The 18,518-nt window shown below is 42.7% G+C and overlaps 1 protein-coding gene across 1 annotated transcript in view; it reads right to left on the bottom strand.

The window, feature by feature from the left end:
* LOC126427025 (ankyrin repeat domain-containing protein 23-like) overlaps positions 1–12,780 on the bottom strand; it is a 37,919-nt gene extending 25,139 nt beyond the window's left edge. The window contains exons 1-2 of the mRNA XM_050089191.1: positions 12,694–12,780; positions 293–866 (exon numbers count right to left, since the gene is read on the bottom strand). Of these exons, the coding sequence (XP_049945148.1) occupies positions 293–855 (563 nt within the window). The 5' untranslated portion in view covers positions 856–866; positions 12,694–12,780. The remainder of the gene's footprint in view (positions 1–292; positions 867–12,693) is intronic.
* Positions 12,781–18,518: the final 5,738 nt, after the last annotated feature.

The raw sequence follows: 18,518 nt of genomic DNA, 5'->3' as shown, positions 1-18,518 counted from the left end.
ATTGAGAGGAGGTACTTATGTGGTAAATTAGTGTTTAGCGACAGTGACAAACACCACATTCCTGTTAACATGGATTGTTTCAAAGTTAACTATTTCATCATCTTCAAGTTATGATAAAGAAATACAGTATAATAGTTTGGGTGTGTTGTAGAATCCACTCTGCCTTCTCCAGCAGTAAATCTAAGAAATCCGCATAGTGCTAACAAGTTTTTTTCATCAAGCACAACAGTTCAGAATATCGCACACGCGCGCACACACGCACACAGATTAATGGTGATCATCTTGTGCTTACCTGGACTCTGGTGTCTCCGCGAGCAGCTTGCTGACCTCTATGACGTCTTCTGGCTGGGTGCGTACTGCGTCAGCCCAGCCCTGCGTTGCCATCACTTCATGCGTGCGCCCCTTTATGTAGGAGATGGTGGTCAGCCTGAGGCCAGGGCAGCAGTGACGCACAGCAAGAACAGCTGTGGCCGCCGCATTGTCCACAGCCAGTGCTGTGGCCAGCTGCTGCTCGCACTGAGCCTTCAGGCTAAGCACGCCATACTTGTCGGCGGCGACTAGTAATTGTGCAGCCATGCTCGCCAGCTGGGGGGCATGGAAGGTATACATGAACGTCAGTAGCTCTCTCAGCACTGGTCCGTCCACATCTCTTATGTCAACCAGGCCACTGCTGGACTCCACCATGTCATGGCGAAACATTGCGGCAAACACGGGGCTCCCGGTAACTAGGACGGCTGTGTGCGCCACCAGCCGCGTCTCCCCCGCCGCCAAAGTCACCATGTTACCTTCCCCAGCGTCTAGTAGGCCACCCAGGTATGCAGGTGTGCTCTCCTGAACTCCCTTGCCGGCTGCCATTGTAGTCGATTCTGAAACACAGCGTTACTGAACAGCACTGTCGTTACGCAGCACCATCAACAAGTGTAGACCTGTATCGATTGACAGTTCGTTAAAACTGTAATATATCTGTTGTGTAATATTGTTGCAACAGGTGAAATGCTACAAGTCTTTGATATCACAATTTTCAAGGTTTTCAATTTAGTTGCAGCATCCTAACTTTCCACAAGATGTCTTTAGAAATAGAGGAGACCAAATTTCTTCAATTTGCAGCTAAGTGCACAAATCTTGCAGTCTTTCAAAATGAAGGAGCTTAGTGTTTTAACATACCATCAGCATCGAGGTCATCTGGGTTTGGGTACAAACTCGGATTAGCTAAGGATGGGGAAGGAAATTGGCCACGCTCTACTTTGAGTTCATTCTAATGTCATTTACATTCAATCGAGCCACAAATTACCTTAACAAATGGTTCAAATGGCTCTGAGCACTATGGGACTTAACATCGGAGGTCATCAGTCCCCAAGAACTTAGAACTAATTAAACCAAACTAACCTAAGGGCATCACACACATCCATGCCCGAGGCAGGATTCGAACCAGCGTCCGTAGCGGTCGCGAGGTTTCAGACCGGAGCGCCTAGAACCGCATGGCCACAGCAGCCGGCTTTCTTTAATAGCCCATATGCGAAAATGTCTGACCCCACTTGAGTTTGTAAAATGCAAAATATTTATTGAAATACTACAATGCTTGTAGTACCTATAATACTTTGTTGGAAATGGGTTTGTGTTATGAAAGAAAGATATTCATGAACTGTAATTTTAAAAAAACAGTTTCTACAATTTTTATCCAATACTCTAAAATGTAGTACTTGTACAGTATAAGCAGAAATTTTTCCAGGGAGGGGGGCATAATTTATCACTTTTGAGATGTTATCATGCCTCCAGAACTCTCCACGAAATGATCGATGTCAACTCAGTATTTGTATTTATTATGGGTAAATTACTTTGATACTTACAAGACGGGCATGACTCAATTACCTTCTTTGAAGTAAACCTTTCTGTGTTATTAATAGGATTTTGGACATGACACTTTTCTGAAGTTGACGATCTAACGTTTTATCATTCTACGATAGCATTCAACATGTGTTCAAGAAAATGACCAATAAGTTAGGAAATAAAACTGCAAAATATTTAGAAAACATTTTTATCAAGTACTAGTAACGTTAAACTGATACGAAAATGAAAAATTTGAAGTATAAAACGATTAGAAATGAGAATAGTATTTGTTATAAGGAAAATGAACAAGTCAAAGAGCCTTTGAGTAATCTTTCAGGAAAGTGATAAAGCAGAAAACAAATTTTAAGGCATAGCGTAATGCACAGGCCATTCTGTTACTACATTGTTCCGGAAAGCGCTACGTTTAGCTACTGATGATTCGTTACGAAACCTGTGACGCACACTGATTCCACGACAGCGGTTTAAATGCCTCGTATGCAACTCCACAGCAATATTTCAAAGAAGGCAGTAAAGGAAGTCGACAGAGAGGCTATTTTCAGTCTTTTTATGATCCAAGGTAAAATGGCATGTTTATTGTTGTGGAAGGCAGACCGACTTACAGCCGAACGAAGCCCGCGCTCCATAACCACACGTCTGGTGTCACATTTTCTAAGGAGAACATGACAACTTCTACAACATTATTTCAGTGGTACAGGCTGGCGCACGAAAAATCGGCCCCGAGTATTGGACTGCCCATTGTCGCCCACCAATCGTCATCTATTGTTTTGCAGTTGGGACTCGCATTGGCTTATTTGGTATTTCTTTATTGCCTAATTGTTGTTGTTGTTGTGGTCTTCAGTCCCGAGACTGGTTTGATGCAGCTCTCCATGCATTGCTAATTATTACATGTTTATCCCTTTATTGTATCTGCTCGTAACGGGCTTAGTTGGCGAGCAGTCAGTAACCAGGGCCGCTTTTCCGTGAGCGACCCTATACTATTTCACTGCAATCAGCCATGTAACGCTTCAATTGGCTACCACGAGAGGTTCTGCAGAATCACGGAAATTACTTCAACAAGTATGTGAGTTCTGCAATGAATAAAAACCCTGTATTCCAGAGGGAAGGCAAGTGCCCCCTCTTGGCGGCTTCCATCCTTCAGTCACCTACACTACTGGTTTTCAATTTTTCTTAAGAACCGTATTACATGCACAAATGAACGGTGAACAAATAAAGATGAACGGCTCCCAAAAAAGAACGATCACCAGTGAACTAGTGCTGAAGGTTGAACGTGTCTGTCCATCTCTACACAGCACCCAGCAGCCGTGTACCGCGGCAGGGTGGGTCAATGATGCGTTTCGTGGCAAATTTTACTTTTAAGATTGCCGCATTACTGAGAACCGACAACGAAATTCAACGTCTCTTAACATTTTCATCGTGCATAGAACTGGGGGGGGGGGGGGGGGGACAGCTAGGTAAGAAACGCGGTATTTGTTCGGAGTGTTGGGGCCTTACGACTGTCGTTTTAGAACGCATTTTAAATTGATGAATTTGTGTTTCGTTGCCATTTTATTGAAACGTTAACCACAAAAACACAGTGTCAACGAGTATCACTTATTCCGCATTTCACTACAGGATGAATGTCTGGTACCATTTTTTTTTCTTCGTCGTCTTGTTCTTCGAGTAATGCTAATTCAAAAACAAAGCTCGCAAGTTGAAATCTGCAAGTGAGCTTCTGTGGGTGGATTTTGTTCTCTCCAAAGAGTAAAAAAGCAGCGAGCAGAGCTAAGTGCAAACTTCGGCAAATTTGTAGCTGCAGACTTGTGAAATCGTGAAAATTTACGTCGGAGGGCACAGAACTCTGGGAGACTAATGTTGCTATGAAATTAATCACGCACACGTCACACTACAGGTGTGTTGAGTTCTGGCTGTGGCCGAGTTTCCACACTGTCGACGTAACCCGAGAATCGGTGAAACTGCGCAACCCTTTGCAAGCTGGAAGGCGGTGCGGAAACTCGACCTAACCGCAAATTCATTCGTTTAGCGTTCCCCCTGAAAACAAATGTACTCTCGTAGCGAAAATGCTGGGAAATTGAGACGTTTATTTCTCTGCTCCTATATGATAAATACTTTCTTCAGTCTTTTGTAAGGAATCTATTGTAATGTTGTTAACTGAATTTATCGTTCTGTTCAAAGTTTTGAAATACACTAATTGAACACTGATCGTATAAAGACACCACCGTATCCAATACACATATTCACTAGGCAGGCACACACGATGTGTGTGACCGCTTTGAAGTTTCTAACCCGACCATCGTTCTATTTTTCATTCCTTTAAAAACAGCTACTTTCCGTTTCAAAGAGAGACTACACACTGAAGCTTCATTTTCTTCAAAAAGAATTTAATGGCTATTTCACATATTTGGAGTGTTTACTCTCAGATCCCAAACGATCTGGATGTATTCGAATTACAAGTACAGCTAAGAATTGTTTGAAACACTGACTGCGTAAGGGGCTGCACCACACCGAAAGATGCGGAAATAATTTTTTATTTCTATCACCATCGAACGGAACCATCTTTTCTTCGACCTTGAAACAAACTTGGGGACAGGCTTCCGGCCTGTCCAGAACAGTGTCCCTCGCGCCGCCCACTGCCTGCAGCGCCCCCCCCCCCCCCCCCCCCCCCCCCCCACTCACGCGCGGCTACTCGTACTATGGACTCGCCGGGGCAGCGACACAGCCCGGCCGTTTTCAGGAAGAAAGAATGCGATCCCTGTGCCGAAGTCGCGACTGCAGGCGACGAAGCGCTGCTCAACTTGTCGAGAGGTATTGCAATAAAAGTACAGATATGCCTACGTTACGCCTTCTAGTACTTGTGCCTACTGCACGAACAACAAATGCTTTTTGTTTACAGAGAGCTGAAGTTAGTTAATTAGGCCTATGTTAGGCGACACTGAAAACATGGTGTATACGCGGACAAGGAAAAAAATTTCCCGGTTAAAAATACACTTTCTCCCAGGTGAAGACACGCTTTTTCCGTGATAAGTGACACTATATTTTCCCTTATCAATCCTTTGAATGGTTATGGTTTTTTACACGGCTGTAGAATTTCCTCGCACTTTAGAAAACGAAACTCAGGGAAGAAAAACACGTTTTGGAAATATATTTGGGGTTGAATTGGATTGTTTGGGGGAAGAGACCAAACAGCGAGGTCATCGGATTATGGAAGTCGGCCGTGCCCTTTCAAAGGAACCATCCAGGCACTTGCCTGGAGGGATTCAGAGAAATCACGGACAATCTACATCAGGGCGGCCGGGCGCGGGATTGAACCGTCGTCCTCCCGAATGCGAGTCCAAATATATTTGATGTGCAGCAACATCTGCGCTGCGTATTTTCGTATTACGAAAGTATACATTGGAATGCCACCAAACACCGCATGTCACTTTCCGAATCATTGAAATCGAGATTGCGAAGCGCTTTTGTAAGCCAGTCATAGCTCATGTCACGTGATCTCGCCAGTCGATGACAGTGGATATTCAGAGCATAGATAGGACACGTGATGTAGACAGCCAACAGCAACATCACTGTTCAGTAGCACGAACACGCAAACAGGGAAAGTTAACAGTTTAAATTAATATACGTAGCGTTGCTACAAGAAAAGAAAAGCTTACACATATAATATTGGTCTCTAACGTTAATAAGCTACAACAGAAGCTAAGCTTTCGCATATAATGATCTTTTTTGCGCCTGTTACATCATATATCATACAAATGTGCCAGTAAAATTTTTAATGACATAAATGTCTGATCTTCAGGGTTTGAAATCCTAAATGGCTCGCTATCAAGGAGTTGATTTTTAAATGAGAGTTAAACGCTCCGTGATTTAAGAAATTCATGGTACATTCTCGCACATAGTTCAACTTACGTAAAAGATATTTACTTTGAAAGTAACGCATTTCAAACCACCAGTCCCAGTGTTTTCCCGCGACCTGTCAGAAATAGGTTCGTTTCAGCAGTTGCCAGAGAATATAGATAACAGGCGACACAGCGCTTGCGCAGCTATGATGACGTAATAAGCCCGTATGTATGTACGTGTAAAACATTGAAAGCTCACACATATGTCATAAAAGAAACAAGACATCAGAGGATACTCCAAGAGCATCGGAATTTCGTGAACCATACTAAAATGTGCACATTTAAAGTGCATACTTAAAGTGCACATTCGTATGTCCAGATTCCCAATGAATTAGGCCTCGACCTGATATTAAGCTTTTCAGTGTGGTTTTCGGGATGTAAATTTTCTTGCAGCGCCAGTACTGTATTATATCATGTTTGGTTCTTTATTATGGCATAATGCCATACGTACTAGAGGATGGAAACGTGCACTAGAAATGCAGCGAACAGTTCAAACTAGCAAGTACTGTGGAATTAAACATTTCATTTCAGGTACGTTGACCTCTTCAGCAGAAAAGGTTAATAAAAGCCAAATTTCTTTGGCAAACAGATGACAGTAACTTCATTGTTCTGCAAGGCGATTAATGCTTGCCTGTCACAAAGGTGGAAATAAAATTTGAAACTAATGACATATTTTAGCTTTCCGTAATTATGTGAATGTATTTTAATTCACTTGATGGCTCCTGACCACAGGTATTCGTTTTGTTTTCATTTGACATGAGAGTAAACGAAGGGGAAACAGCAAAATCACTGAATGTAAACACGGGTCACGTGGAGACTACCCACTGTAACTCAGACTGCTCTGCGCATCAGCCCCGGATCTACAGATATTTGCGAAACGGGTCAATACTAAAAAAAAATCGAATTTTCAAAAATATGTTCATCTTGTAGCGCACATCTTTCTGAAAAGTCGAACACAAAACATGTGTGTTCGAGGAAATGTCATACATATTATTTGGCCTTAAGTGTGCCAAAGTGCAGTGCTCTTGATAAAGCATTCTTTTACCGCAAGTCACTGTATTTCACTCTGTGGAATTGATACGTGTAAATTTTGTAATGGATGCCATCAAACTATATTCAGGACAGTGGAAATTGAAATATCTTGTGGTGCCTCTCCTGCTCCCTGTCGGCCGGTTTGACAGCCTGCCCCCTCTAAAAAATCTCGCAATTAACAGTGGATGGGATTATTTGTAATCGGGAGAACAATAACTTCAGAAAATTTGCACCCTTTATTGCCAATTAGCTAATAACTTGCTGTTTTGTGTGACAGAATTAAATATCGGACACACAAAACTAATACAGACAAGAGACATGGAAGAATGTACACATTTCTTCAATCCTTAGCTCCTAGCATATTTTTCTCTCTAATCTTGCTACAGCTTTACATGGCGTGCTTTCCTTTCTGCGAAATAATCTATTACCTCATCAAAGTTCGTCGAACGTTTTGCTACATGAAAAATCGAAATGTTATCTAATTATTTTCCGGTTAGGCGTTATTACGTGTTCGTACAACACGTTTTCCGCGTTACTTCCAGAATAGAACTTAAGCGGCTGCTAGCCGGGGACTGTACAACTGGTCCTTACTAGAGTAGCTATCTGGACAAAAATTTTCTGTCAAAATTTAATTTTCTTGGATACACCGAGAAGATAATACGTAATCTTTCTCACCCATTATTCCTGCCAGTCGTTTATTTCCATTCTGGTAGTATGAATCTATGGATTTCGCTAGTAATTATAACAACCCCGATCATTCGCAAACCCAATCAACCACACAATCAAGACAGCGATTGGCATTCATCCGTTCGGCTTTACTCTGCTCAGCTCGTATAGCCCCGTCCCCTTTTGTCTGCGTGAAGTTTATTTCTAGATTCGACGAGGATTCTCCTAACGCCGGCCACGGTGGCCGCGCGCTTCTAGCGCTGCAGTCCGAAACCGCGGGACTCCTACGGTCACAGGATCGAATCCTGCCTCGAGCATGGATGTGTGTGATGTCCTTGGTTAGCTAGGTTTAAGTAGTTCTAAGTTCTAGGGGACTGATGACCTATGATGTTAAGTCCCATAGTGTTCAGAGCCACTTGAATCATTTTTTGATACTCCTAACAGAGACATTACGAACAATATGCACGCATTCAAATATGAACTTATGATTCATTAAGAAATCAACTTAAAATGTGTTCAAAAACCAGAAGGGAAGCTTTTCAAAATCATAAGAATAAACGATAGACAAACGTGCGCTGGATCCTAGGCGCTTGGTGAAGCAAGTCCCCCACCCCCCTCAAGAATATGAATTTGGAGGCCCTTTTTTCCCGGTGGCATCTAGCTGCCTGCTGCGACTGCTTCACAGCCAACAGTGACATTCCTTTGGCCAAAGTGGGAGAAACTACTCAAACGCGACTCAACTGCTAACGCGCATGAGCCCACTCGTAACTGCTAAAACGAATCAAATGTAAACAGTTGTGACTTCACGCTCATCGGAGGCAATTTGTTGTTATGAAGCATTGCATAGTCTTCCCAAAGCCTTTGACACATTTTGCTGTTCGCAGACGCTTGCACGAGCACTGTATGTCGTCGTTGTACATGGCGCATTTCCTTTGCAATTTATTTTCGTTTTCTCTCTCGTTTATGTTTTATTGTTGAAGTATTATTCTGCAGTAGCGGGAAACAGTAATATCCTTTGTTAGAGTACCGGTTCTTACCAGTCAAAATTACAAAAATTTAACTGAAAACTAAAACAATGAAAAATTCCCGGGTTTTTGCCGGTTTTCTCCCGGATGAAATTATTCCCGGGTTTTTCCCGGATCGTATACACTCTGTGAAACACTTTCTGCCAAGTGCACTTATTTCCGTGTTGAGGTTTTGCTGTATACGAAACCTACTTTGAGTGGCCATCCGCCTCGTTCACCAAGTAGCCTGTTATGTATTTAGGTATTTGCCTGTCACGATATTAAATTGTAAAAGTAAAGAAAAGAAAAAGTTTAAACAGGCAGGCAGATAAAATATATCGTAAAGTGTAAATATTACTGCCTCATTTGAAAGAATGTGTACATAGTCATATTTAAGTAAATAAAGGCAATACATGGAAGCGACACAAAGTACTTCTCAGGACAGGGAATCGTTACTAAGAAATTACAGAGAACTTGCTGCAAATTCGTGTTCCGCACATCAATACTATTAATTCGGTCTCTCAGAATCTAGATACCCTGCGATGAAATACATCAACAGATTACAAAGTAGTTTAAATTTGCTACGTGGTTAACACAAGCAATCACACACAGCAATCATGCCTACAAAAGTGTCAAACGTGCGGCATCCACGACAGACTTGAGCCTTCGACAGACGTGATGATCGGTCATTCTTCCAGCAAAAAGTAAAACCCTCTCGGTAGCTGGAGACGTCTGGCAGTTTTCCAGATCTCAACTCGATTACCGTATTTATATACTTCCCTCAAATGGACTAACTTGTACTGGAGTAAACGAATAGGTCACGTTAAGTATAGGCCTATTTCTGTTTTGTGTTACAGGGCCCTACACTTAATGGAATAAGTGAACAAAGCCAGAAATTGAGCTTCGAATTTTACCTACAGTGCTGCGGCAAAGTAACGTACTTTCTTTCACAGCTGCGATAACAAATCTACCTCAATTCTCCCAATTATTACACTCGAAATGACAATTTCAATTCTACCGTCGTTATCGGCTGCGCGTAAGAATTTACACTTCTCTTTAACCCTTAACTCACGAAGGGTTATCTCCCAGCCCGCGTGAAAATTTCGAACTGTCTCTCGAAGGTCAATTCTGGCAGAATGCTTCTATATCCCCACCTGCCTTTTCCCTCAAGCACCAACTCCACAATATTTTGTGAGCTGCACTACTGTCTTCTTTGTCTGTTGTTTACACGTGTTACTGACAAGTGATGTCTCCTAGACCGCGACTCGTGAACTTTTCAGTTTTAACGATCGAAAGTTTAATGAAACCATTTGTCAGTGGATGCAGGGACATGTCAATGACAAAGGCCAAGAAATAGCCGGATTTTACGAGATCCAGTGATCGCAGTTCTGCTGGCGAAGGGTCATTCAGAGGAAGAACTTCAGGACAATTGTGATGTGGTCCTCTGTTTCTACAATAAAATTCTTAATGCTTTAGTTAAAATTTTATGTTCACTGTGGTGATATAGAAAACTGAATGTCACTTTTTCAGACTTTCGTTTTGTATCTATAGAGCAGTTTTTATGTGCACGTTGAAATCCCAGCATTTAGTTGATGTGAGAATTTACTTGCTACAGATGTACTGTACTTTTTGAGAATCTAAAATTCAGTTCTGTGAAACTTCGTTTATGTCTACTATTTAAAAATCCGCACAAAATGTTAAATAAAAAGTAAACTCCTGCAAATCAATAAAGATTATTTAAAAAACACTTAAGTAATTCTAAAACGAAATGTCATTTAACTTAAAAATATCAAATTATTTGCGCCTTAATTCTCAGATTAAACACAGGGATCTCAGAGACCCCATCTCGTAGTATAAGTTACAGAAAAGTCACTTTGATAGTTAAGGGTTAATCTCGTCATTTGACTCATTTTTTAACAGTTTCACGTGGCACAAGGGAGCTGCACGAAAATAAATTTAAAACGGTGGTAGAGACATGGCTGAAGGAGAAAGCATTCTCTAGTACAAGTGAATTCATATGTAATAACAAAACCTTTTATACAATGAAAAATAAGATAGTCTTTTATATAATGAAAAATAAGATGCTCTTTTATATAACAAAGTGTGATTGTGAACTAACAAAATTGTATCTTACGACATACAACAAAATTTGTCTGTGCAACCGGTGTAACTAATTATGGACGAGTAGAAGATATGCAATATTTACGTAATAGTATCTATATGTTAACCTTTTGTATAACCATCTGTGGAATTATGTATCTACTCTTTGTATAATTTGTGTAACAAACTGTATAATTATGTAACAAATGACGATGCCTTATACAACAAAGGTTGTCTACAGGCAAATAAAATCCAATTCAATTCAAGTAAAGAAGTTGGTAAGTGACAGCGCCAGAACCGGTAACATTCGTTGCTTCGTACAGAAAAATACGACTAATGCGGAAGCATGACTGCAACAACTTTTCTGCACAACAAGCCGCACACAAATCCGACGCGTCTCAAAGAGATCTCTGATGCGTTGTAAACGCAGCATGCTCTCGTATCACGCAACTTTTAACACCAGAAAAGCCAAACGAAGCGCTGCAGCACTGCAGAGAACAAAAAACGTGTGGTATTTGATCGCTTCCCCCTCAGCAGCAAATCTCAAAAGAGGAGACGTGACAGAACGATAAAAAAACAGATTTATTTCATGAAGCAGGAACATTACGGTAACTTTTCAAGGATTCGCAAACTACTCACCCCATCTTCGGCTCAGTCCAACCAAGATATAGGGGAACGCGACAAATCGCACGTTCACCACAGCCTCACTTCCAGAACATTGTGAAAATATTGAAATTCACGCAAGCGCTGTGTTTCACCGCCAGAATCATGTCGGCATGTCGCCACGTGTTCTGCTTCGCGAGTCGATTCGGAACGCCCGCGCACGAAACAGCTTTTCTTCCCCCAAGTTACGCGTATTTTTGCATTTATTTATGAACATAACATTATAACAATACATGTACAGAAAAATGTAACTACGTCTGATTACTTTAGAAATGAGTTAAAGTGTGTAATATTTGTCATATAAAAGCGAGAAAAAGAGAAGAACGATTTGAAATTATTCTGAACGTGTCTTCAATGCCGCCAGTATTCTCATTATGAAACGCTGTATGAATATGGTCTCGTTAATTTGCGCTCCGTTTTAAGCAAAAACAAGTTTTTGTCGTGTCTAAATATTTATGACTTATCTCCTGACGCGTTTGCCGTACAATGATATAATTTAGCCGATACTTTCAGTGGTGTATGTGGTTACTGTCTGCGAAGTGCGCTGCAAACAGCGTCGGTACTAATGAAGCAACAAAACGCCATGTCTGATGCCGAAGTTGACTGCACGAGCAGCGAAAGTGTGGTTGTTCACGTTGTGTGTGGTTTGTAGGGCCAGGAGGAAAGAGGATAGCGAGAGAAATAACAGCCTTTGAAATTTTGTTGAGTTTATCGTAAACGCTAAGCTGTCTCGTTCTCAAATACTGGGTGACTACCGTCCGGGAATTTCAACGCCTGCAAGAGACACTAAGTGGACTGTGATACTTTTCTTACTGCGTGAGACCCGTAACAAAATTGTACCTCTTAAATACTAGACTACGACAGCATTTTAGATGTTTAAATTCGGCCAGTTTATGTGAAACATTCAAAATTAAATTTCTGCTGGGAGTTCCGTAACAGAGATGGCTACGGCTGATGGAACCAGAGGCAGAAGACCTAGTGTCGCACTAAAACTCACTCAGTCTGCTGCATTTGATGGTTATCGCCGACTTTCGTCCTACGAACATATTTTATTTCGATGCAGCGACATAATAAAGAACGCGTGGTTTTGACTTTAAATACGTGTGGTACGAGAATTCTGCAGGAATCTACACTGGCACATCTCTGCAGGAATCTACACTGGCACATCGAAACACTGACCGACTGAATGTGGCGCTATTTTCCATTTGTACCACGTTATTCTCTCTCAGGTTTTCAGCGATTAAATGACTCTACAAAAGGCAGGAAATAACGAGCAAAAAATTATTAAACACTCGACACTGTAAATTAACACACTATTCGCCATTCGTAGCGATGCTAATTTTCTGTTTTCAAAGTACGACGCTGTTTTGGAGAGGAGCAATTTTGCTGAGTTTGCGAGTTAGGCGACGGACCACACAAAAGCGTGGAAAACAGCGGAACAACGTCCGCAGCTTCCAGAAATTACAGTAGAGGCCGGCTGCCCGCCTTACCTTCCTCTGGTATCCCCCGGAGAAGTGATAGAAAGCAGCTCTCGAGCAGACAGCACCGCGTCTCGCCGTTCTACACGCCTGGCTCCTCACTCCAGAACTGGGCCGCACAAACAGCCGAGGCGCGCGGCTACCCCCACCCAGCGCTGACGTCACGGGGCGGCGTTGCCAGCTGGGCCCAGGGCAGGCGAGGGAGCGGCTGCGGCAGAGCCGGCCGGCGAGGCGTCTACGTCGGTGTGCGCACTGCCGGGCCGCCTGCCTCCATCCACACCACGGTGTCTCGTGGTGCGCTTTGCTGTTCGCAAGGCAAACCCCGTTTACGTGGGGCTCCCAACACATGATTTCGTAACGAACCGAATTCCCAACACCGCTTCTGCGTAGTCATATAAACACTTCAAAATCTACTCTTTTTTTTCCTGCCTTTGCACAGGTGTTCAATAGCACCCGCTGAGATGCATGCCATTTGTCAATGCGGTGTTCAAATTGTTCCCACACTGCAGCGAGCAGGTTTCAAGTCACAGCTTCCATAGCTTCTGTTCTGCGATGTTTCAGTTCATTCAAGTAACGGAACCACATAAACAGTCTTTCATAAGCCCCCACAAGGAATAATCACAAACAGTCCGGTCCGGTGACCTTGGAGGCCAGTAATGTAAGACTATCATTTGGTCCATTGGCGTGAGCTGCAGTCCCTTGGCGTGAGGCCGCATCAGGAGTGTGAGCAGGGGGTTGGGTGGGGTGGGGTGGTGTGGCGGGGGCCGCGGCGCGCAGCCCTCTGCTGGTGCGGCCTTGAGCGCCTGCGGTCGCCGCCCGCCCCCCAAGGCTGCCACCCCGTTGCCGCTCGCTCCTGAATTGGGTTCCGCCACGGAGGAAGACTGCCGTTACCACCGCCGTTCTGCTTCGACGCGATCCTGACACAACACAGATTACACGTTCAAATGTGTCCTCACACATAATCGAAAGTATTATTTCGCTGAGTAGGTTTCATTTAATTTCAGGTGCCTTGCAACAGCACGTTAAACAGTCGAGTTCTCTCAACAAAAAAGACTTACATTCTAATTTTACAACATCTTAAATTTGTCGTGAGTGCTTTACAATTGGCGTACCATTTACAAGAAAAGATACTCTAACCCAGGAATATTTAATCTAAAGTGTGCCATGATTACATGTAGCAAAAGTTTAGTGACAAAATAATAGGCTGATCTGCGAATATTTTAGTCCAAAGTGTGTCATGAATATTTTACATGTGGCACATACATTTGAACACAAAATTGTCAATACTCTTTCCCTTTGATGGGCCAGTCACAGGATGAGAAACTAAAATTCGTCACTGTTGCGAAATGTTTGGCTATGAGGTAGAGGTAGCTGAGGATGCGGCCCCTTTTACCAAATCGTCTCTCCCGATCATGCAGTAGTTCGCAAAGTTTACTACGTCACTTTCTTCCATCAGGTTTTCGTTCTCATGTACTCTATATACTGGCAAACTGATTAAACGAGTTAGTACCCCAAAGTTAGAGTCTATGCTAACCATTTATTCTTGAGGTTCATTTTATTTCTTCACTATTGAAATTACTCCACGAATTAGTAATATCATAGATGGAGAAATCAAGACACTTTAAAGGTCTCAGTAACATGCAACCCTTCACTCGCAGCATTGAGGCTTAGGTGCATTTGCTCCTTCAATTACACGTGCAAAAGTCCATTAAGTCACACAGTCTGAATACTAGCCCACAATTACTAACGTTACAAACAGCGAACACTATAAAACAACTAAAAGACTCTTTTAGTAAAAATACAATTCCGTCATTTACATCACTGAAGTTAAGGTTTGCTTTTGCTCATTCACTTTACTGTTGTCCCTGATTAGGATGTCTTCCTTCCAGACCTGTTCTGTGCCCATCGTTTCTTATCTGAGGCTTTCAATCTTCGTTGAGGTACCATCAATTTGTTCAGCATTAATGTGTTAACACGTGATTAACAGTGGCTATGTTATCTTATCTAAAAGTGTTTACCCAGGCGTATAAATTCCTCATGGATAATTTCCTTTACTAGTTATTTGCGATTGTGCTAATGGCAAAAGTTTGCAACAAATTTAGCTACCTGGTATAATGTAAATTTATGTCTAAACTTAATTTAAAATCATGGTAGTTAACGATAAAATTTCTCTTGTTAATGATTATTTAAATATTTATGCTTATCAAGGTTAACCATTATGATTCTTTTATTTTTACATACTTATAAACACTGCTTTTTCTATTCCCTGTTCTCTGCTTTGCCTTGAAAGGTGTCTCATTGTAAGGAGAGTTGTGGAACATTGTCGCTGCAAGTAGATCTCCATCACGATATGGTCTGGTCGTGGTTTCCGTCGGCACAGTCCCAGATATACTTCGTCGTCCTGAAACACAGAATTCTCAGGCTCTTCCCTCTGTCGGAGTTCCCTTTCTTGATCTACACTATCTTTCTACAACGCATGTGCTCCCTTACGGCACACAACATATCGCCTCTATGGGCTTCTCAACATCCACTCTTTACATGGCGCATTCCGCTTTAGAATCGCTTAAGACGTTCCTATACGGCGCAAATCTACTACTACTATCGACGCGACCAGTGCTCGTCCATTCTGTTTCCTTTTATTAGAAAATGCACCTTGACCTGCCTCTCATTCACTCGGGCATACTGCCTTGGACTGTCACTGCAACCAGACATCAACCAAATCACATGAATAACTTGCTTTGCTGAATTTGCAAGCGACATACATTCAGAGAACTATGATTTAAATATTTATTTGTGAGTTGAAAAACATAGAATAATATAAACCTTCGTTCCGATAATGATTACATTAAAACACAATTGATCCTACCTTAGTACCCCATTGCTTCCACAGTTTTAAGTTGCTGATGTGGTGTAAACCACGGGATTTTCTCGTACGAAGACTGTGTATTTCAAATGTATTTTCGTGTGCCACTCTTTTTACACGAAATGTTCCGTCATACAGATTGAAAAATTTACTGCACAGATAACTAGGTTTCTTTGACAACCGGTGAGAACAGACTAGGACTTTTATCTGCCTCCTGCACATGTATCTGGCGCAATGGACCTTTGTGCCGTCGTTTTCTGTTTTCAGCTTCCACTGTGATACGTTTTACAGCATGACGAAATACTTCCGTATGTCTCAGTTTCTGTGACGCCGGATAGTTCACGCACGATCTCTCTGATCCTGTCACGTGGCGTTTTATTCTTTAATAGAGTTAACGGACAAATTCCTGTTGATCCATGGGGCATTGTGTTCTGTATTCTCTCGAATTCCTCTATATACAGAGCCCAGTTCTTATGTTGTTTGTGGCAATAGATTCTACAAAGTTTACCTAGTTCCTTTATCGTTCGTTCGGCGGGATTCGAATGCGCGCTGTTTCTGGATATAAAGATGGGCGTGATTTGTCGTCTGTGTAACAGTGATCTCCACTCTTTGGACCCAAACTGTGGTCCGCTGTCGGACATCATCCCTTTTACGCGTCCGACTTTGGCGAGAAAGTCTCGCACGAACGCTGTGCATACCGCTTTGGCAGTCGTGCGGTGTAGCGGAGTGAATGCGACGTACTTTGACGCCAGCTCTACCACTACCACAACATATCGACACCCATTTAAATGCGCGAAGAGGTCAGCTGCTGCTAATTCATTCAATTGTGTTGGCACTATCGGATATAACGGTGCTTTGAACGACACAGTTGGTGGTTTTGCCTGTTTGGGAACTTTTACACGTGTTGAGGACAGTTATAATGCGACTGGCCATGTTGTGAAAGAAAACTGACTCTTGTAACTTCTTGCAACAATTTTGTGCCTCAAAGTTTCCGTAGCTTAGATGACACTACCAGAGTAGTTTGTTAATGAGCTCATTTGGAATGCAAAGCGCCAGTTTATCTCATTAGGGCATTTTCGGAAGAAAAGAACACGATTTTCAGTTGTATATTATTCCCTCAAAGATGAAGTTCTTTCTTCGTTCACTTTATTTTTTATCAGAGACCATGTAGGATCTTTATCTCATTCTTTCCCTATCCCTGTGAGTGTTAGAATCATAAAATTTTCGAATGGAACTAGTTTCATGTATAATACATGGAACGGCATCTCATTTTGTTCCATCTGCGCCTGTCATGAGTCCGTCAGGACTACGCGATAAGGCATGAGCCACGATATTTTGTGACCCACGAACACAGATAAGTGGGAATTGAAAATCTTGCATGTGTACTGCCCACTGTTTACGTCTGCCACGTTTTAATTTTGCGGTCATGAGAAACGGCAGGGCCTCGTGATCGGCATAAATATTTGTCTTTCGGCCTAACACTTAGTATCTAAATTTGGTAAAGGCCGAAATCATTGCTAAAGCCTCCAATTCTGTGAGAGTACTGTTTCTCTCGGGCTTCTTTAATACACAGCTAGCAAATGCTGTCAAAGTTTTGAAACAGCGTCATCCCCAATGCAGCTCGTGCACCACCTGTCCATAGGCAGAACTCCTTGTTTACATCGGGATGTGTGAGCAGTGGAGCAGCAAGAAGCGCCTTCTTCAATTCGTCGAAATCGACCTGCGCCCTTCCATCCCAGTTCCAAAAGGGTTTCTTCCTGGTTAGAGTGCATAGACGGGGGCCGTCACGCACGCTAGTTTCACAAAATGTTTATAAATATTTACTAGTGCTAAAAAACTGCGCTGTTGTATTCTTGTTTTGAGTACGGGAAAGCCCTGTATTGCACTGAGTTTTTCAGGATCGGGACAGATTCCCTCTGATGACACAATGTGTCCCAGGAGTTTCACTTCCCTTTTACCAAATTCGGATTTACTCAAATTTACAGGGACACCTTTACCTCTGAATGAGTTCAGCTGAACGTCGGGCAATTTACTGTGCTCTGACCGCCACCCCTCTGCAGTGAGCCCATCGTCTACGTATGGAGTCACCCTGTCCCTAATTTCCCTCGGTATCGCAGTGTCCAGCGCCCGCACGAATGCAGAAGACGAAACATCGAGCCCGAACGGAAGTTTGCGGAATTGAAAACATCGCCTGTAGCATGAGAAGGCAGTGCATTTTCTGCAGGAGGGAGCGAGATTGACCTGTCACATGCTCCGTCGAAGGTCGCGTGAGGTCAACACTTTTACTCCGTGAAATCGTTGTAATAATCCGTCTAGCGTTTCAGGGCGGTCCGTTTCCGGCTCAGTTATTGTATTAATCCTTCTCGAATAGAGCACGAGTCGGACAGAACCGTCCTCCTTTGCCACACGGAGCAACGGGCTGTTGCAGGGGCTCACAGCTGTCCCTATGGTGCCTTGTGATAACATTGATTGCATTTCTGCCTCGACTTTACTTCGAGACACTGACGGTATCCCATATGGACGAACGGAAAATTGGCGATGTCGCTTCACACGAAATTAGTCGACAAAATCCCGTATTGTTACTGGAATTTCTGAAAGCACTGCTGCGTTGTGTTGCAGAATTTTCTGCAGCTCTCTCCTGTCTTCCTCCGTCACGATATGCTCCGCTTTGTTTCTCATTACACCTGCGTCTTGGTTTTAGTTTTGCATACTGCGTACAAACCGAGTGCTGCCTAAAGGTTCATCCGATTCTATTCTCATACCGAATAATTCGGACACGAGATCGTCGGTGTCCGTCTCGTTGTTAAAATTTATTTATGCTGTGCGCCCTTGCAGGGCTAATGAAACACAGCTCCGCTTGAAATCAAGGACAGCTTGATACGTAATTATAAAGTCGGGTCCGAGAATCATCTCAGCTGCCAGAAACGGTAGCACCAAAAATACACCATTAAATACATGTGATTGGCACGTGAGT

The sequence above is a fragment of the Schistocerca serialis genome, chromosome 11, assembly GCF_023864345.2.
Source record: "Schistocerca serialis cubense isolate TAMUIC-IGC-003099 chromosome 11, iqSchSeri2.2, whole genome shotgun sequence".
NCBI classification, from domain to species: Eukaryota; Metazoa; Arthropoda; class Insecta; order Orthoptera; family Acrididae; genus Schistocerca; species Schistocerca serialis.
This window is presented reverse-complemented; position numbering and strand designations above follow the sequence as displayed.